Here is a 21,655-nt window from a genome sequence, read left to right as displayed (position 1 = left end):
CCCGCAGATCCTTTGGCAATTGCTTTGCTTTCCCCATGACTCTAAATCCAGAAACGTCAGTGCAGCACTGGATGAGAGATGCAAGGGTCTGTCAGGAGTACAGAAACTCATTGACCTTTTATACACACACACTAATTACAGGCAAACAGATCACAGGTGAGGATGGTTACCTTTAATAGCCATTCAAACCCCTTTGTGTCAACTTGTGTGCATGTTATCAGACCAAAATCACCAGGGTATCTAAACTTATGAACAGGGTCATTCGGGTAGTTTCTGTTGTGATTACGATTTAAAAAGAGTAAACAAAGTTGATTGATAATAAATAGCTTCAGCCAAACACTAACCATGAGTGAAATAAATGTTTTTGGATTATCATTCATATTCTATGAAAAATGACCAAGAAATCATAAATTCTGCCAGGGTATGTAAACTTATGAGCACAACTGTATGTGCCTTGTAGTTTTCTTTTTTTCCCCCCCACAAGAAAAATTTGCCTTGTAGTTTATAATCACTTTAAAGCTGAACTTCGGGGAGATATACATTTTTTTGGACTAATGCAGGTATGCATATTCCATACCTGGCCTATCTCTGTGGAAGCTGAGAAACATTGTAGTAGCCGCTGATACTACTACAGTGATTCTCGCTGCCTCTTGGCTCTTGGCTCCTATGCCAAGTAGCTGCACTGCTGCATAATAACCACAGGGAGTCACTCATTTGGCATGAACAACATTCAGAGAAAGTTTTGCATTTTCTCAATGGATGCATCCAGAGGACACCTTGTAATAATTGTGAAAACTGCAAGGCATTCTCTGAATGACGGCTATGCAGAAAGAACCCTCTTGGCATGTGCCTGGAAGACAGTAAAGGATCGCTGTAGTTGCTGCCGCCTATACAGCCATTCTCCGCTTCCACACATTACTGCAGTGATTGTCGATATGTTCCGGGTCTGGATGCTGGGTCCTTCAGGCTTACTTTTTCAGCACCCCCTCCATTTACAGAACACCTTTTTTTTTAATGAATGTCATTCTTTGATTGAATGAGGTGGAGAAAATGTGCAGTAATGTCACAATTTCCACCTCAGCCAATCAGAAAATGCCTTATATTCAATGAAAAAAATACAAGGCAGTCTATATATGGCGGTGGCCTTGACCCGCTGTGGTGAATGTGCAGACTGTGTTGCCACGGCAGTCACTGTAGTAGTGCTGACTACTACAGTGATTTCCAGCTTCCACAGCAGACTTTGTGACTGCAATGAGGATCATACCTAAAGTTTGGCTTTAAATTGGTTCAGCTAGTTTATTGTATAATCAGTAGGCTGGGGATGGAGAAGATCATTGTATTCCCCTACTGTAACAGTTAAAGTAAGGTCACTCACTTGTCTGTGCTGTCTGCTATGGCTGTGCAGGTTTGGGTACTAGATATACAGGAATACAAATCATGTGGCTGGCTAACCAGTTTCCATATGTTTAGCTTTAACAACTCGTGACGGTCGGTTAAGCCTCGTACACACGATAGGTTAACCAGAGGACAACGGTCTTAAGGACCGTTTTCATCGGTCAAAACCGATCGTGTGTGGGCCCCGTAGGTTATTTAACCATAGGTTAAAAAAAGCCAACTTGCTTTAAAATTAACCTATGGATTGGTAAACGATAGGTCAAAAACGATCGTTGGTAGGCACGACCATCGGTTAAAAACCCACGCATGCTCAGAAGTCGACGCATGCTTGGAAGCATTGAACTTCGTTTTTTTCAGCACGTTGTTGTGTTTTACATCACCGCGTTCTGACACGATCGGTTATTTAACCTATGGAGTGTAGGCGTGAAGGACCATCAGTCAGCTTCATCGGTTAACCTAAGACCACAGTCCTTCAGACCGTTGTCCTCTGGTTAACCTATCGTGTGTACGAGGCTTTAGAAGCATTGGATAGCAAATGGAAAACGATATGCCTTTCCCCAATTCTTCCACAAGAAGACTTTGATGTATGCCCACCTGAGCCTTCTCTCTTTTCGATCGGACCAGAGTGTCTTGGTAATGCTGAGCTACATTAGGTTCTACTCCTTCCAGTTTTGCTGCTGGCAGTTGTAGAGCTTGTAGAGTCTTCTTAGCATCCCCTTCATCCAAAGCTTCATTAATGAGCCCAATAGCCAATATCCCTAAACAAACAAGAGGAAGCAATGATAAATAAAAAATGCATTACCAATTCTAAACTAATCCCCATCATAATCATAGTCGTTAAATGATCAGTAATTTACTGACCACAATATTTTCTTTTAAAGCATGAAGAGCATAGACAAGAGTTTAGGAGAAGCCACGGCGATGGCCACGATCATCAAAGTGTTATGCTAAACCAACTGAAGTAACTGCGCCCCACACTAGACATCGAGGATACCACCAATCATCTCCTGTGTCACTGATACACATGTATCAACAGCTTTCATTTCATAACTTCATCCTAAATCATAATTACATTTTTATCAATTTAATTACAGAGAACAGAGAACAGAGCAGTAAAGTGGTGCACATACAACACTGATATACCGTATCTTTTTTGGTGCACATACACTATATCGTCAAACGTATTGGGACACCAGCCTTTACACACATATGAACTTTAATGGCATCCCAGTCTTAGTTCAATATTGAGTTGGCGCACCCTTTGCAGCTATAACAGCTTCAACTCTTTTGGGAAGGCTGTCCACAAGGTTTAGGAGTGTGTCTATGGGAATGTTTGACTATTCTTCCAGAAGCGCATTGGTGAGGTCAGGCATTGATGTTGGACAAGAAGGCCTGGCTTGCAGTCTCCGCTCTATCACAAAGGTGTTCTATACAGATGAGGTCGGGACTCTTGTTGTGGAAAATTCTATAAAATGTATGTTGTCAGATGTCCCCCCAGTGTCGATTTTGCTGTAATGTGCTCAAGTGAGCGTATTCACGCATACAGACGTTGGTGGAAGGCCACTGGCGCAAACACCTTTTCATGGACACAGCAGATTTGCGAGCTCCTTTTAGGGACGTTCATTTATGCCTCAGCAAGGGACTGGCCACTTTGTCGACTGCATTAAATGACTCCGAGTGGACAGATCTGCGTACGTGGAAACTGTAGCATAACTATACGAAGATTATGGTTATCTGATCCATGATTTAAGTATGGTTTGCAACATTGGCAACAGTGGTTTGGTTTGCACATGGCTTTGTGCAGGGACCATGCTTTTTGAATCCTTTGCGTCTCACAGAGCATGGTCACTACCCCCAGCACACACCACTACTAGCATTGTTTGAATCACATGTCTGTGATTGGTTCTTTTGAAAGTATACAACCTGTCTGACTGTTTTGTGAAGCCACACCTTTTGTTACTGATGTTGACCCTATATAATAAACAAACAGCAGGCTGCTCGAGGTCAGTGAAGACTGGGAGCTAGGATGGAATGAGAACAATTGGTGAGGTCTCTTGACTTGTATGGATGGGCAGGGAATATATGGTGAGTGAATTTATTTAGCTTAAAGATGGGTTATTTCATTAAGACTTTTAAGCACAGGGCAAGATGGCGGTATGCTCTGCGCAAAGCCAATTTTGCCAGGACACTCTGTGCAGGCCAGTCAAGTTCATTCACCCCAAACTCGCTCATCCGTGTCTTTATGGACCTTGCTTTGTGCACTGGTGTGCAGTCATGTTGGAACAGGAAGGGGCCATCCCCAAACTGTTCTCACAAAGTTGGAAGCATGAAATCGTCTAAAACGTCTTGGTTTGCTGACGTCTTAGAAGTTCCCTTCACTGGAACTAAGGGGCCAAGCCCAACCCATGAAAAACAGCCCCACACCATAAACCCCCCTCCACCAAATGATTTGGACCAGTGCACACAGAAAGGTCCATAAAGCTATGGATGAGCGAGTTTGGGATAGAGGAACCTGACTGGCCTACAACTGACCTCAACCTGATAGAACATCTTAGGAATGAATTAGAATAGAGACTGAGAGTCAGGTCTTCTCGTCCAACATCAGTGCCTGACCTCACAAATGCTCTTCTGGAAGAATGGTCAAACATTACCATAGACACACTCCTAAACCTTGTGGACAGCCTTCCCAGAAGAGTTGAACTAAAACTAAGACTGGGATGCCATTAAAGTTTATGTGCGTTTAATGGCAGGCGTCACAATACTTTTGACAATATAGTATATCTATACCTTCTCCTGTGGACAGACCTTTTACATACCACAATAAACATCACAAAATTAACAAGTATGTCAACATAAATGCCAAGGTCCTGACAAACAAAGCATATACCAAGCTGGACAAACAGGATTATTTTGTTAACATACGCCTGACTGATGAAACAGAAAAAATATCATTACTTGAGGCTGATGACAGATGGCCTAATGATGCATTAAGAGCTCCATTCACATTGTTAGATCACCTGCACCATGTGAATAAAAAGTCCTTTTCATGGAACCCAGCCACACACACAGCATGCACTCACAGAATGACTGCCACCACAGCATACATCCACACTGAGTCCCGCAAGGATCACCCCTCTCACCTCTACTCTTCAACATCTACATCCGCCCGCTCCTCAAAATCATCAGCAAACAGGACCTGCGTTACCACTCCTATGCGGACGACACGCAGCTTTACCTTCGAATCACCAACAAAAAAGACCAATTTCTTGAACTTGGAAAGTGCCTCACACTGATCGACAATTGGATGACCGAAAGCTCCCTCAAACTTAACGGATCGAAAACAGAACTACTCATCCTTCACGCAAATAAAAAATCCATTGCTAGGACCACATGGACACCACCCACCATCCTCGGACAAACCATCGCACCAAGCAAAAAAATCAAAAGTCTCTGAGTCATCTTCGACTCAGACATGACAATGGATGCACAAATAGGATCAGTCGTCAGCAGCTCTCATCATCTGCTCCGCATGCTACGTAGACTCATCCCCTTTATCCCGAAAGAAGACACGGCAGTAGTTGTCGGAACAATCATCAACTCACGACTCGACTACGCAAACTCCCTCTACTTAGGGCTACCAAAATACCAGATGGCGCGTCTACAAGTCGTCCAGAACACGGCAGCCAGACTGGTAACAGGTAAAAAGCCGTGGGAATCAGTCGCCCCAGTCTTGAGGTCCCTCCACTGGCTGTCCGTACAGGACCGGGTGACATTCAAGACGCTCTGCCTCACCCACAAATGTTCACAGGGAAAAGCTCCTCAATACTTATGCGAGAAAATAAAACCGTACGTCACCAAGCGCATGCTTCGGTCAACCAACCAAAACCTTCTCCAAATTCCTAAATCCCGCTACAAATCGAAAGGAGAACGAAGATTCTCGGTCCAAGGACCACGGCTCTGGAATGCTCTACCCACGACCATCCGCTTGGAAGAAAACCATCGGGCTTTCAGGAAAAAGCTAAAGACCCACCTCTTCTGAAAGATCTGTACTACCCTGGATGACAAGCGCCTTGAGGCGATTAAGTTCGCATTTGCTGCGCTATACAAGTTACTCACTCACTCACTCACTCACTGATATTCGGTTAAAGGACCACAATACAGTTTTACCAACCCGTTAAGGCGAACGCTTTAGCATGTGTTTTTTTATTTTTAGTTTCAATAGAGAACTAAATTTTATCTGACATTTTACAAGCATGAGCAGTCAAACATTTATGCAAAAAAAGGGACATACTGCTCCTCTACAGAGGTAACTATTTACCTTACATCTTATGATATTATACAGTGTTGTCTCGCAAAATAAGCAGAATTCAAGCCAATGGGGTGTGCAGTACCGCATTTGGCCAGAGGTGTTGGGGTGCCGGTGACTCGGAACGGTTCGAAGTCGTTTGGAAATAACTCGAAAATACTCAGTTCCCGAACCTTTCTAAGGTTTTCCGAGATCAGCCGAGCTGTCCTGAGTATTTCTGAGGCTCTCCAGCGCCCCTCCCACCTCTAGTCACATTCCGCGTTGCATGCCATAGAAGTCAATGCGGAACGAATCATCGTTTACATTGACTTCTATGGGGAAACGCGCTTTGATATGCGAGTGCTTTGGATTACAAGCATTCTCCTGGAAGGAATGATGCTCGTAATCCAAGGTTCCACTGTAACCGATTTCTTTGGCAGCAGAAAAAAAAGAGCAGCACACTACCTATACTGCTCTACAGTAGTGCATTCATTTGGGGCATAACCATGAGGCCTGTTTCACACGAGCTTCAGCTTGTATAAGAGAAGTGTGAACAGCAGGCTTTGCTAGAGCATTTGCAGATCTTTCAGCAAGCTTTGTTGAAGCTTTTAAAGTAACATTCAGCTCCAGTTTGTAAATGCTGAACACAGATCCTAATGGGAAAGTTGACTGCTACTTTAAACAAGCCGCTAGCAGGCTTCAGATCTTCCTGAAGCTTGATGAAAGCCTGCTAGCAGCTTGCTGAAAGTGGCAATCAACACTACTATTAGGATCTGTGGTCAAAAAGCTGGAGCGGAACAGTACTTTAAAAGCTTCAACAAAGCTTGCTGAAAGCTCAGCAAAAGCTTGCTGTTCACACTGCTCTTATACAAAATAAGCCCCCTGTGAAACAGGCCCTACGCTGCCAGGCCTTCCAAGGGACTTGCAGCATAAAGCTGTATCAAAGCTTCCCTGTGGCACGCCTACAAGGTCCCAATTGCATATCAAGTAAATGTACCGAATAATGGAAATAAATACTTACTGGCATGTTCTTCGTGTACTGTATTATTAACCTGGGTAACACAGCCTTGGATGTCATTCCATGTAATAAACTCATTCCTTTCTTCCCGAGCCTGCTGTTTTAGCTTAATCAGGTCGTCAACGTACCTGTCAACAGAAGACCAGTACATAGATTATGTATAAAAAACAAAGATGGAAGAAGAATCAGATGAACAATTAAATCATGTATGTTTGTATTGGTAATAAAGTCAATTATAAGACAAGCACACCTTGGTGAAGCCAGTCTATGTTGGGTTATATTCCTTTTGCTAAGCTTTACTGCATCAATGAATCGCTGAGGCAAAGCAAAGTTTCAAACCTAATCAATCAGATTTTTAGTCTATTGTTATAAGATCAGTATTTCTTCTCAGAACAGAAGGGGCTAGATTCAGCAAGAATTTACGCCGGCGTATCTATAGATACGCCGCGTAAATTCAAAGCTGCGCCGGCGTATCTTCTTTCTGTATTCAGAAAGCAAGATACGCCGAAATTAGGCGAAGATCCGACTGGCGTAAGTCTCTTACGCCATCGTATCTTAGGGTGCATATTTACGCTGGCCGCTAGGTTGCGCTGCCGTCGATTTCAGTGTAGAATATGCAAATGACCTGGATACACCGATTCAGAAACGTACGTGCGCCCGGCGGATTTTTTTACGTTGTTTGCGTAAGGCTTTTTCCAGTGTAACGTTACTCCGGCTATATGAGGCATAGCCAATCTTAAGTATGGACGTCCTTCCCGCGTTGAATTTTGAAAAAATGTTTACGTCGTTTGCGTAAGTCGTTGGCGAATAGGGCTTTGTGTAAATTACGTTCACGGAGAAAGCATTGACTATTTGCGACGTGATTAGGGGCATGCGCACTGGGATACGTTCACGGCCGGCGCATGCGCCGTTCGTGAGAAACATCATTTACATGGGGTCATGTTTTATTTACATAAAACACGCCCACCTCTTGACAATTTGAATTCAGCGCACTTACGCCGGCAGAATTACGCTACCGCAACTTACGGAGCAAGTGCTTTGTGAATACTGCACTTGCCCGTCTAAGTTGCGGAGGCGTACCGTAAATAGGATACGCTACGCCCGCACAAACTTGCGTCCCCCTACGTGAATCTAGCCCACGGTATTTACATTTCATTCCTGTTAGTACTAATCCTAAACTCCTTTTGTTGAGATGATGGTGGGCAGAGGGTTGCGGATCATTCCTCTTTATCCTAGTGGCAAATTGCTCATATAATTGCCACAGCAACATAAAACAACTGTTCCAGATTCACAGTTAGTCACGGAGGCATTACTAAATCATCTCTATGATTCTGCCTACTACATACTAGACAAGAAATTAGCCCCTTGCTTTATGAATTTCTAATGACACCTTCTGCTTCGGGAACTCTGCGCAACTATACTGGAAAGGTTTTCAGTCGGTCTCTCAATAACTATACTGTTTATATACATATAAAACACACGCATTCAGTTTATACACTCATATTCTCCAATCTATGGGAGAAGGACAACAGGTTAGTTTAGTTGTACGAACTGGAGCCTGAGTGGAACATCACCTAACTATACAGTATATTGTTAGGTAATAGCTGGCAGGATTTTGGATAGCTTATATATCTTACCTAGAACTCTCACCTACACATGGCAAGAGACCCCAAGTTTTAAGCTTGCTATGGAGGAAACAAACTTGTTGTTTTCTGAGATCTTAATAAGTTCTGGCCTGGGTCCTGTAACGCAGAGGTTTGTAGAGCTTTGGGTGATATAAATCCTCCATTTCTACATTGTACCTGTTATCCAGATCTTACTACTTAGTCAGCTGTCCACAGGCCTTTTTATATCTATACTGACTTATCCCAGAGGTTTTCTCTCTCTCTCTCTGTAGTGGGAGCCTGCTGCTGGCTGAAAAGGCCAACTGTTGAAAGAATACTAAAAAGGCACATGTCTCCTACAGGGAACCCATCAGGAGGCATCATGTTATTCAGGTACTGAAAAAGGTTTAGTTGGTGGCTTGGATGAGCAAATGTTTTGTTTGTTTTATGAATAATGGGGGGAACTAATGCACAAAACCACACTAACTAAAGCAATAAAAACTAAAAATAATTTTAAAACTAAGCAGCAGCCACAACTAAATAGTGCTCACACACTGGTAAGGTATTAATAAAGGGAGGGTAATGGCGCTTGCTAATAAACAAATGGCAGAGTAATAATAAATCTAAACTATAACGTATGTTTAAATCAAAGTCCAAAACTAGATCCGACAATCCCTATGAGCCAGAAAAGATGTTTCACTCCTAATCAATGAATGCCCACCAACCATCAACGGAATGATGAGGGGGGGTGAACCGAGTGATTTTTTTGTGAGAAACGTGAATAAATTAGTAGTATGAATAATACCACCAAACTGATAATGCAAAATCGCACTAAAATTAATAATAGAAAAATGCACATGAAAAATATTGGTGATACAAACAATAATTAATAAAAAAAATGTGTGTGGAACCACAAGTAACAACCATGATCCACTACCAAAGTCAATAATTGAAAGTAAAAAAAGTGGATGCAAGTAACAAAACATGCATAATAAATTGAAAAAAAAAGTGAAAAGTGTATCTATTTATTATGCATGCTTTGTTACTTGCATCCATTTTTGTTCACTTTAAATTATTGATTTTGGTAGTGGTTTCTTTTGTAGTATATTAAACTTCCTGCAACACTGTCAAAAACTCCTGAGTAAGCTCTCCGAGTGAAACATGTAGAGCAAGACGTGGTTGCACATGATATACAAATGATATGCTTTTTGAACATTTATTGTTGTTTTTAAAGAAACTATGTCTATCAATAAAATGTATACTTTAACATTTGGTCGTATACCATTTTGGTACCTTTAAAGTCCCACCGGTTCCTCCACAATTGAATCTATTATAAGTAACTCATTTGGTGTGCCCAAAGCATGCATTATAATATTACTTGCTCTGGTCGTCGTTGAAATTATTACAGAGTTGAACCAGTCAGAGCGGATTTTGGACATGTGCAGTGATAAAATTGTTCCCTTTCTTTGGGGCGAGATTTAAAGCGGTGGTTCCCCTAAAAATAAAGTTTTGACATTGCATTTGGTATAATAATTACAGTTAGAATCGGCTGGTTATATGTAAATAATACCTCCGTACGTAGCGTTTGTATTATTCGTTCCCACCGCCACTTCCGGGTACGATGCTGGCGGTGGGCGTTCCTTATTGATGGACAGGCATCCGACCGACGCATCCATCGCGTCACGAGATGCCGAAAGAAGCCGAACGTCGGTGCGGCTCTATACGGCGCATGCGCAACGACGTTCGGCTTCTTTCGGCATCTCGTGACGCGATGGATGCGTTGGTCGGATGCCTGTCCATCAATAAGGAACGCCCACCGCCAGCATCGTACCCGGAAGTGGCGGTGGGAACGAATAATACAAACGCTACGTACGGAGGTATTATTTACATATAACCAGCCGATTCTAACTGTAATTATTATAGCAAATGCAATGTCAAAACTTTATTTTTAGGGGAACCACCCCTTTAATGACTGCTCATCAAATGTAAAGTTTATGCGCTATGATACAAATCTCTTTAAAAGGCACAAATGTCATCCTTTGTATGCTCTTGTCATTGCTCACAAGGGTGCTGCGCCATTTTCTGACAATTACAAGCAAGCTTTATATCCGTTGCACCGCCAGGAAAAACTGATTAGTTTATGTAAGCTTAGGCCAAATTAAGAACAAGCTCATAAAAAGTCTTCCTACACTTCTAAAAATGATCAGTACACTGTTTATAATGTCTTGCTAAGAAGCACGCTTCCAATGCTAACAATCTTTCTGCATACAAATTAAACTCTCAATGCTTTGCAAAAATTATACAAATTCTGTGTTGCTTCATACAAACCTCTGAAGGTTCTCATCTTCCACGTCCATCAGACCAGTGACAGGATTGGTCAGCTGCTTGCCGACAGTGTTTACATCCCCAGCATCCAGCGCTCGGTTAATTAGAGCCACAGAGGACAACATTTCCACAGCAACTGAGAGCTCTGGGTGGGTGAGGTTACCCTGAAAGAGGAAAACAGATGCAAACCAGCTATTATCAATGTGGCCTTAATGCGACAGAGTTACAATGTGTAGAACATAAGACAGATGCCACATACAGTACATAGACTGATCTGTCAGGATAAATAGAATGCACCAGTATCGATGTAGTAAGAAAGCCCTGAAGTCTGCACTTTAAGCTTCTTTTAATATGGGGCGGTGGGGCATTAGCGGTAAAGCGTCGCTAATATCAGCAGCGTTTTACCGCTGTAATAGCAGCGCTTTTAACCCCCACTAGCGGCCAAATAAAGGGTTAAAAGCGCCCGCAAAGCACCGCTGCCCAAACGCTTTGCAGGCACTTTGGCAGCGGTGCCCATCGATTCTTATGAGCAGGGGCGTTGGAGGAGTGCACCGCTCCTCCACCGTCCGAAAGATGCTGTTTGCAGGACTTTTTCAAACTTTCTGCAAGCGCCCCGCCCCAGTGTGAAAGCACTCAGGCTCTCACACTGGGGTTGCAGGGGAGGTGTTTTTCAGGCGCTTTACATGTGCTATTTTTTTTTTTATTGAATTTTCAACATTTTCCAGGCAAAGGAAAAACAAAAATAAGGACAAAAAAAAACCATAAAAGGACATATAGCATTATAAAGAGGCAGCACTAGGAGGGACAAGTGAAGTTGCCGGTATAACAACTGGGGCATAAGACAGGTCAATGCAAGATCTAATCTGGTTAACATAGGGCCAAGTGTCTATATCATCACAGAATCCAGCCTGCCACAGTGTGCCTTAGCGACCAAAGGAATATAGGGTATAGTGAAGAAGTAAAAGACATTCAGTGAAAGTGGAGAAAAGTATAGAAAGAGAGTTAAAGAGTGAGGGAGAAAAAAAGAGGAGATAGGTCCACCATCCGCCCCAAACCCCCCACAGCCCGGGACACCCAACCATGCCGCCCCCCCCCCCCCCAAAACGGGGGTTATCATGCGATCGGGGCCTACATGTGCTATTTTTAGCCCAAAAGCACCTGAAAAAACGCCCCGTGTGAAAGGGGTCTTAGGCCTTATTCACACCGGCGCTCCTGTGCTTACATTTTCTAAAAGCAGAAGTGATATAGAAAGTATAAACTTTTCTACCTCCCATATCACTTTATGAAAACATCTAAAATGTATTGGTTTGCTGACACCTTAAGAGTTCCCTTCACTAGAACTAAGGGGGCAAGTCCAGCCCCTGAAAAACAACCCCCCACCATAATTCCCCCCTCCACCAAATGATTTGGACCAGTGCACAAAGCAAGGTCCATAAAAACATGGATGAGCGAGTTTGGGGTGAAGGAACTTGACTGGCCTGCACACAGTCCTGACCTTAACTCGATAGAACACCTTTGGGATGAATTAGAGCGGAGATTTCGAGTTAGGCCTCGTCCAACCTCACAAATGCATTTTTTGGAGAATAGTCAAACATTCCCATAGACACACACTCCTAAACCTTGTGGACAGCCTTCCCAAAAGAGTTGAAGCTGTTATAGCTGCAAAGGGTGGGCCAACTCAATATTGAACCCTACGGACTAAGATTGGGATGCCATTAAAGTTCATATGCGTGTAAAGGCAGGTGTCCCAATACTTTTGGCAATATAGTGTATTTAACTTCAGTTCACTCCCCCACCACACAGAAAAAAATAACTGCCATCTCCTGGTATAGGGGTTCTTGTGACTCATTCCTCTTCCTCCCATGTTGAACCCGCAAATCAGAGAAGTGTGGCCCATGCTGTAAAAACTCACCTCTGGGCTCTGCTGCTGCAGTGTGGCCAGTTCTCTTTGATAAAGATCTTCTGCAAATGGGAAGACTTCTGGCAGCTGGGCATCTGGGTTCATCAGCTCTTGCACGGTCTCTTCAGCAACCCCATTTCTGATGGCATTATTAATCCGAACCACCGCAACCATTCCTGTAGAAGAAAATACATGTACATAAACACACCTACTTCTTGTGGGTACATGAACACTCTTTCCCATGTATATATGTAGAGCACATACATGAGGGCAGTGGATTTGCAGCGCACTGCACTTAAAAAAAAAAAAGTACTTTTTCTGAGCGCACCATGCCAACACACCACCACAATGCAGTGGTGTGAACCAGGCACGTAGGATTCGGTGGGACTACGCTGGATAATGCACCAATGTATTCTCTTTGCAAGTGGTGTGAACATACCCTTAGGGCTTGTTCACAGTTGACTGAATTTCTAACTCTTAACAAATGCTCCTATAGCGCTAATGCACTTTAGTATGGGTGTTATACGGTTTAGGAGATATTCCCCTGCCAATCCCTGCTCCAGCCAATCACAGCGCTGGAGTGGCGATACCCGGAAGACACGCCGAGGCAAGATGACATCTCGCTCGGCGTGGACCAGGTAAGTTCTCTACACCTCGTTCCAAGTTAAGTATTTCATAATGAGCTAGTATGCGGTGCATACTAGCTCATTATGGCTTTTGCCTTGCAGGTTTATTTAAAAAAAAAAAAAAAAAAAAGATTGCGGGTATACAACCGCTTTAAAGGAAAAAGAGAGCCCCCCTTCATTGGGATTTTATAGGCAACAACCACACATAAATAGATTAACAAATATATTTATTATTGGTACATAGTTACATAGTAGGTGAGGTTGAAAAAAGACACAAGTCCATCAAGTCCAACCTATGTGTGTGATTATATGTCAGTATTACATTGTATATCCCTGTATGTTGTGGTCATTCAGGTGCTTATCTAATAGTTTCTTGAAACTATCGATGCTCCCCGCTGAGACCACCGCCTGTGGAAGGGAATTCCACATCCTTGCCGCTCTTACAGTAAAAAACCCTCTACGTAAAGGGGCTGTAATTGTAAAAATAGGATTTTTGTACTCACCGTAAAATCCATTTCTCTGAGTTCATAGACGGACACAGCCTTCTTTGACATTAGGGTTATGCTTCTTCCTACCAGGAGAGTTCTCCTGGTAGGAAGAAGCATAACCCTAATGTCAAAGAAGGCTGTGTCCGTCTATAAACGGAAGAGAAAATGGCTTTTAACGCCAGCGTGAATTCAGCCTTGGGCCTCTTTTCCCAATACGTTCCGTTTGTTTTTCATCCATCCGTTTACAAATGAAAAAAACGGACATCAATGCATCTCTATGGAAAAAACAGATGTAAACGGATATAATGTATATACATCCGTTTCCATCCACTTTTTGGAACGGATCAAAGCCTTATTTTTCTTCTGTGAAAAAAAACGGTTGAAAAACAGATGTAAACAGACAAACAGTCCGTTTTGCATCTGTTTTTGCATTGGTAGTGGATGTAAAAAAAACACTGAAGTACAACTGATAAGAACCTGGTAAAATTACGTAACCAGATTTGTTTTTTCTTTGAAGAAACCTGACTGAACTGATGAAACAAACGAAATGCTCCTGTGAAAAGACCCATGCAGGGTCCCTTTCTCAAGGTGCTGTAGCAGTTACTATACACTTTGAGGAAGGGGTCCCACGTGGCCCTAAATGTAAGGCTTACATAACTGATGTCTCATTAAAATTTTTATATGTTTTTGCTGGTGTTGTCTCAACGTTTTACTGTGCTTTGCACACCGCCATCTGCTACAGTCACTATGATCACCCATCTTTTACGAAAGTCAAACACTGGAGGAAGTGTAGTCTTTCCCATTTAACTGCTTACTCATTTACTGTGGCAGGGCGGCCCAGCTGCGCAAAACAACGTACCTGTACAATGTTTCGTCTTCGGGGTCTCGGGTACGCGCGCGTACTGCCGGTGACCAGCTCCTGCTGTGATTGTACACAGCGGGAGCCAGGAGAGGCAGAATGGTGGTCTGCCTATGTAAACAAGGCAGACCGCTGTTCTGTCAGAGAGGAAGAGAGAGATCTTGTATTCCTGCTAATCAGGAACACAGATCTCTTCTCTTCCTCCAGTTAAGCCATCCCCCACACAGTTAGAAAGCATTACCTAGAAGCACACTTAACCGTTTGATCGCCCCTGATGTTAACCCCTTCCTTGCCAGTGTAATTTAAACAGTGAGAGTGTATTTTTTTTAGCACTGATCACTGTATTAGTGTCACTGGTCCCCAAAAAGTGTAACTTTTTGTCTGCCGCAATGTCGCAGGCCCGCTAAAAATCACTAATAAAAATGCCATAAAATATCCCATAGCTTGTAAACGTGATAACTTTTGCGCAAAGCAATCAATATAAGCTTATTGGGATTTTGTTTTACCAAAAATATGTAGCAGAATACATATTGGCCTAAATTGATGAATATATATAGGGTATGTTTTATAGCAAAAAGTTAAAAATTATGTTTTGTCGTTCTTTTTTTGCCGATTGATTAAATTTGATTCATTTAAATTTGTACAGCTGAAACTTTTATTTACCAGGTTATGCTTTTTTTTCCTTCTTTTTCTTTACAACAACTACAATCCTCCGCTTTTGTGAAGTGCTATTGTTCAGGTTACATATCCAGAACCTTAATATACCAGAATAATGGTTCCTCTGGTGTTGGTTGCTTGTTGCCGGTGCAGTGTTTGATGTTTGCTTTCTGCAGCATTTTAACAAGATGATATTTCATCTCACAGTTAGCAGTGAAGAGCCCACATTGTTTTCACTAGCAGCAGCGGATAAAACAGAAATAGCTGGCTCTCACCAGATAAGAGGTAGAGTAGATATTTCCACAGATAGAGCTGGAATGCATTGTTTCCAGCCAGCATGGTTGAGGACTGAGAGGCACACCTGGACGGCTGCCATGTGTGCCTAATGTTGTGGATGAGACTCGCAGTGCAGCTGGCTCATTCTTGCGATTACACAGTTCCAACCAGACAGGGAATACATCACATTATGACTCCTTACTTCTCTGTAACTGCTGAGCCAAGCCATTGGCACCATCCACTCCAGCCTGCAACTCTTCCTTCTGTAAGGGTCCGCTGAGGCCACTCTGAAGAAACAAAAAAAACTTAATTGTAACACATTCAATTTTATATAATTGCACTGTGACAACTTATTTTGCAGCACTTTGAAATCTATGGAAACACAAAATGAATATAAAATAACTAAAGAAAAATCTAGCAAGTGCTATCCTGTACAGAGCAGTGGAGCATTGCCCCTATTGCCCAGATGTGCCACTCTGCTGTCACTTCAAAAAAGTGCTTCCTCATATGATCAGAGTAAAAGGAAGGAAATAGCCCCGAGTGCCGCATACTATTAGGACATGACGGACACCATATAAGCAGCCTCAGCCCAGCTCCATCCAGGCTAACCCCCCCCCCCCCCCCATGTTTTGTCCTGCCCACGGAGCCTAGTCATGAATGACCTTCTTGACTAAGACCTATGAACAGGGCGAAACGTGTTGGTGGAGTGGCTGCTTCTAATATAGTGACTGTCAGGTCCTGATGGTGTGCAGCACTCAGGGTAGTTTCCATCGCTTAGAGTGCATGCAGGGATGAAGAATTCCAGGTATGGCATTTATTTTACATAGTTACATGGGTCCAGCTTGGAACAATGTAACAATGCATATACCATAGCTGTGGGATCCTTCTAGAGGCTGGAAATAACTTTAGCAGACACTGCTACTTCAGCGATCTACACCTGCTTCTGGGTCCCATGCCAAGTTGCTGTCCTGCTTCACTGTGAACACAGGTGGTCACCTGCTTAGCAGAGGGGCTATTCAGAGAATGCTTTTCATTTTCTTAATAAATACCCCGCCATTCCACCTCCTGTTTGCAGAATGCAACTGCTTGGCACAGGACCCAGAAGCTATTGGAGATCTCTGAAGTAGCGGTGTCTACTACAGTGATTTCCATCTTCTAGAGCAGGGGTGTTAAACTCCAATTCAGAGAAGGTTGCATTCAGGGGCGGACTGACAACTCATGGGGCCCCCGGGCAATAGAAGATTATGGGGCCCCTGGGCTTACAGATGGCCACCACGCCAGGAGGCAGTGCAGAGGCGGGGCAGCTAAAATCTCGGGATTTTCACATCAAAAGCATGTCGGTTTCGGACATATCGGGGACAGATGTAAAAAAAACATAGATTTTTACATACTGTCCCTGGTTTTACTGAGCCTGACAACCCTGATGGGGCCCCCTAGTGGCATGGGGCCCTCGGGCAATGCCCGAGTGACTCAATGGTCAGTCCGCCCCTGGTTGCATCCGAACTATGGTTGCCCTCAAAGGGCCGGTTGTATGGGACACAGAGTGAGCGGTTTAGGGGTGCACTACACACAGAGTGCAGGGTTCGGGAGTTGGTTACATACAGAGTGTGGGGACAGATGCAGCATTGGACCGATGCTGCATCCATCTAGGCAAGTAAAAAAAATCCTTTACTTCTCTTTTAACACTCAACCCCTGCCCTGTCTGACAATGCTGTTTTCTGTGCCTCCAATGCTCACTCTTCCAGAGTTGTGTCTCACTAATGCAGGAGGTATTCTACTGTCCAAATCACCAGGTGAAAAAAAAAATGACTGCAGCCACCACATCTAATTATTGGTAACCTGCAATATAATACTTATTTGGGTTTTGGGTTTAATACCACTTTAACTGTAATGTAACCAAAAACAAATGTAGTGCATATTATTTAACTATAATAACCACATTTCACAGAAATAATTAAAAAGCACAAAAATGTAAGAAAAAAAAATACAGAAAAAAATAAAATAAAAAAATGTACACCTACAGATCCATACAAAAAACTGTTGGTGGCTGAAAGTAACAAGAAGAGGAGATGCCACCATGACGGGTGAGGAAAGAATGAGCTAAGCTCTGGTTTTGGAGAGAGTGAAACATCCAGGGCTCTGGGAATGATTTATGTGCAATGAGTTAACAGGTCAGACACAAAAAGTTTCATTCACTCCCTTAAACGCACACACCCAAATTCCAGAGCATAACACAGAGAGCCTTCTGTAGTCTATTTATAAAAGTGTGTGTGTGCACATACAGGGGCCATACATGTGACTGCGGGCATGCAGGCACATCCACACCCTACACTTCTATACATTCAGGGAGTGATGGGCATGCCTGGATTGAAGTGCATGTATTCTGGACACACACACTCAATGACTGCAGACAAAACGCATTCTAAGTGCTCACCACAAGCCATTATCTTTCACATGGCTGACAAAACATGACGTGCTGAGACTGTGTCATCAAAGCACTTCCGGATGAAACGGTGTCTACAAAAGCACTGTGATCACACACCACCACTAATGGTGTTTTTCTGCACTTGGATGCACATGACAGATAACGGCTTTGACTCACAATCCTTTGTATGGGCTCTGAGGATATGGCCAATATAGCACTGTACATAATATTCTGCTATAAACTCCAACAGATTCTGCCGGTGTTCTATCAAAATACCGCTACTCATCAAAAAATGCAACAAAAGCGATTGCGAACAAAATTGCTCATTGCGCATGCATTCCAACATGGCCGCTATGCTAGGGTGACCAGACATCCCCAGTTTCAGGGGACAGTCCCCTGATTGAGGACACTGTCCCCGGACCAAGTCTGTCCCTGGTTTTGTCCCCAGATTGGATTTAATAGGGGGGGCAGGGGCGATTTCAAAGACAATCAGTGCAGAATTAAAATGAAAAAAAATTGAATTACACACCCCCCACTCCGCCGTGCCTACTAGCATGGGGGGGTTGTATTTTTCCCATTATCTGTGCCCCTTTCTGATGATCATGTGCTGGTCGGAGTGGAGGGAATATTTCTTCATTTTCTGGCGCATGCCCATTCAGCTCCACTCGCATGTTCTTCTGCCTTGGCTCAAAATCTGGCCAGCCACAGGCATAGATCGCTGCAGGCTCCACGTGATCTATGCCATGTCCGGCCCCTCCTCCGTCCCCCTCCTGTCTTCTGGAAACCATACAGGTCCCAGAAGACAGCAGGGACCAGTAAGAACGTGGAAGCGAGACTCGCGCATTCAGAGTAGGGTACCAGGCTGTGAAGCCGAAAGGCTTCACTTCCTGATTCCCTTACCGAAGATGGCGGTGCCTCCACCCGAGAGCCGAGGGACAGGTCGGCTTTGGGTGAAGACATTGCGGATGCCCTGGACAGGTGGGTGTCCATATTTTAAAAGTCAGCAGCTGCAGTATTTGTACCTGAAGTCTCTTAAATTTAATTTCGGCGGAACTCTGCTTTAACCCATCTAATATACCGAAATAGACTATTTAACCGTGACCGAGTGAGGGTCTCTCTCTGTCCCTCTGCGCCAAATATCAGGGCAGGGTGTACCAAGATGGGTGTCGCCACCTTCTGACTGCAAGCTTGTCACAGCTTTTAAAATCAAAACAGTGTCACAGATTTAAAAATACTGTATATCAGTATATAAGGGGAGTTTATGGCTAACATAAAGTGTAAGATTGAAGAGTTGCTTGGGTGTAACAAGATGTCCGCTGCTGCCTTCGTAATCTATCAGATTGGGAAACCTATTGAAACGCATAGCGGCCATGTTGAAACGTGTGGCGCATGCGCAGTAAACATTTTGCTCAGAATGTCACTTTCGTTACATTTTCTGAAAAGTAGCGGTATTCTGACAGGACACTGGGCTAATTTTCCACCATCAGGTGAATGTATCAATTTGATAAAGATATTTAAACAAACACAATGTCCTTTTAAAAAGTTCATAAACAAAATCCCTCAGAGCCGGTTCACACAGGGGCAACACGACTTTGTGCGCAACTTTGCGAGGCGGCTTCAGCACGACTTACGCCACTTCAAGTCGCCTCCAGGACAGGCGACATTGCCAGTGGCCAATCAAACAACAATCAGCTATGTGGGAGGGGTTTGCCTGAGAAAACTAGTTTCTCTTCCTGGAAAGTTGTTTCAGTTAAGACAGGGGATGCGACTTGTACCCATTGATTTCAATGGAAGTCGCCTAGAAGTCGCCTTGAAGTAGTACAAGAACCTTTCCTGAAGTCGGAGCGACTTCAGTAGTGTGCATTAAGACGGCTCTCATTGACTAACATGTAATTTGACATGTCGTCCGACTTGGGCCGACACAAGTCACCCCCCCAGTTCACGATAGTGTGAACGGCTCTCAGGTGAAGAATGTTTTAAAAACAGACACCCGAATTAAATGATGAATTATAGATATATGGTTGTGGTCATAAAAAAATCCCTTCACCACATATGCATGCCGCTTACCAGAAATCGTGGAACTCAACTTAGACCCCTTTCACACCGAGGCAGTTTTAATGAATTTTAGCACTAGAAATCGTGCCTGTAAAGCGCCTGAAAACTGCCTTCCGAATGTGAACTCCCCTGCCCATTGCAATGAATGGGCAACGCTCCTAAAGCGCTGCAACAAGGGTGGTTTTAACCCCCTCTTCGACTGCTAGCGCAGGGTTAAAAGCGCACCACTGGCAGCCAAAAAAATGCAGTTAAACAGTGCCAACGCACAGCTGGCAATTAATCCAGCTCCATAGTGTCAAATATGAAAAAGTCAGCTGGCAGTTACTCCCCATATGTACAGTCGAAGCCTGTTACAGGAGAACACATCGGGCGGAGCCACTTTTGTGACGTCAGACTGTACGAGCAGGCTGGTGCTGACCGCCATCATGTGTGCGTTTGTTTTCTACTGTTTATACATCGCTGCTTTGGATCTACATAATCATAAGTGTAATCTGTGCTTTTTAATACTTTTTAATGGTATTACACTGCAAGGTCTTTCTCTTTTCTCTATACATATGGAGAGTATCGGCCAGCTGACTTCCAGTACATCCAAATCCAAGAACAAAAAATAATAATATCGTGCAGTTTACAAGTGCTTAGCTTTGATGCCATTGGTTCTCTTTTTCCAGGCTATACAAGTTTTGGGCAACATTTTTAAAATAACTGTTGATCCTGCCAAAAAACCCTGTCAGATTGTAACTTCCGGTGCAATGAACTAAAATATCAAGCAATCCTATCAGTCTTCCAAGCTATCTTCTAACTACAGGACACCTCTCTCCCAACTGCTTCTTCATCGAAGGAAAACTGATGCAGTCACCACATCTAAGGACTTGTAATCTGCAATATATTACGTTTTTGGGTTTAGATATACTAGATTTAAACTAAATGTTTAAAGGAATGTGCATAATCCTTATATTAATATCTTGCTAGCACATCAACTTGGAATTAAAGGAAATTTTATTTACATTTTAAAGAAAAATTATTTCAGGACTTTTAAAGGAATATGCAACTGAACTCAAATTGTTTTATAGTTTTGCTTGGAGTTTCTATTACACCCTCTGGTATATATGTATATGTACAGTAACTTACCTCTAGTTTCTGCTGCTTATCGCTCTGCAGCTGTTTTAGATACCACTCCGAATTGTCTCTCTGCAGTCCTCTTATTGCAAGTGCTGGATTGCTGAGGGCATCAAACAAGACAGAGGAGCTGCCAGTCTCCAGAGCATTGTCTATCCGCTCAATGGCTGCTCGCGCTAAACACAAAACAAAATCAAAAGTTTAATAGTTTGACAATTTGGGGGGAAATAATATATTGTAATATAATTGAAGATCAGTATCCTTATCCATTCGACCTCTGGAAGACTTACCCCCTTCATGACCAGGCCATTTTTTGCAATACGGCACTGCGTTATTTTAACTGACAATTGCGCTGTCCGGTGACGCCGTACCCAAATAAAAAGTATGTCCTATTTTTCCCCACAAATAAAGCTTTCTTTTGGTGGTATTTGATCAGCTCTATTTTTATTCTTGCGCTATAAACATAAAATACTGACAAGTTTGAAGAAAAAAAATATATATATATTTTATTTTTGCTATAAACCCCCCCCCCCCCCCCCCCGTTTAAGCCAATATTATTTATTTATTTATTAAAATTCTTAAAAGTACAAAAAAGTACAAAACGCAGTCAGTTACCCGTAGGCCTC

General features: G+C 43.1%; 1 protein-coding gene across 1 annotated transcript in view; it reads right to left on the bottom strand.

Annotated features, from left to right (window-relative positions):
* The window catches only part of IQGAP1 (IQ motif containing GTPase activating protein 1), a 260,699-nt gene that overhangs the window by 72,817 nt on the left and 166,227 nt on the right, over window positions 1-21,655 (bottom strand). Inside the window, exons 10-15 of the mRNA XM_040342541.1 lie at window positions 21,042-21,205; window positions 15,636-15,720; window positions 12,540-12,703; window positions 10,631-10,791; window positions 6,702-6,826; window positions 1,990-2,153 (exon numbers count right to left, since the gene is read on the bottom strand). Coding sequence (XP_040198475.1) covers window positions 1,990-2,153; window positions 6,702-6,826; window positions 10,631-10,791; window positions 12,540-12,703; window positions 15,636-15,720; window positions 21,042-21,205 — 863 coding nt within the window. The remainder of the gene's footprint in view (window positions 1-1,989; window positions 2,154-6,701; window positions 6,827-10,630; window positions 10,792-12,539; window positions 12,704-15,635; window positions 15,721-21,041; window positions 21,206-21,655) is intronic.

This window comes from Rana temporaria, chromosome 3 (assembly GCF_905171775.1).
Source record: "Rana temporaria chromosome 3, aRanTem1.1, whole genome shotgun sequence".
In the NCBI taxonomy this organism is placed as follows: Eukaryota; Metazoa; Chordata; class Amphibia; order Anura; family Ranidae; genus Rana; species Rana temporaria.
Note: the sequence above shows the minus strand (reverse complement) of the source record. Positions and strands in the feature narration are given on the sequence as shown.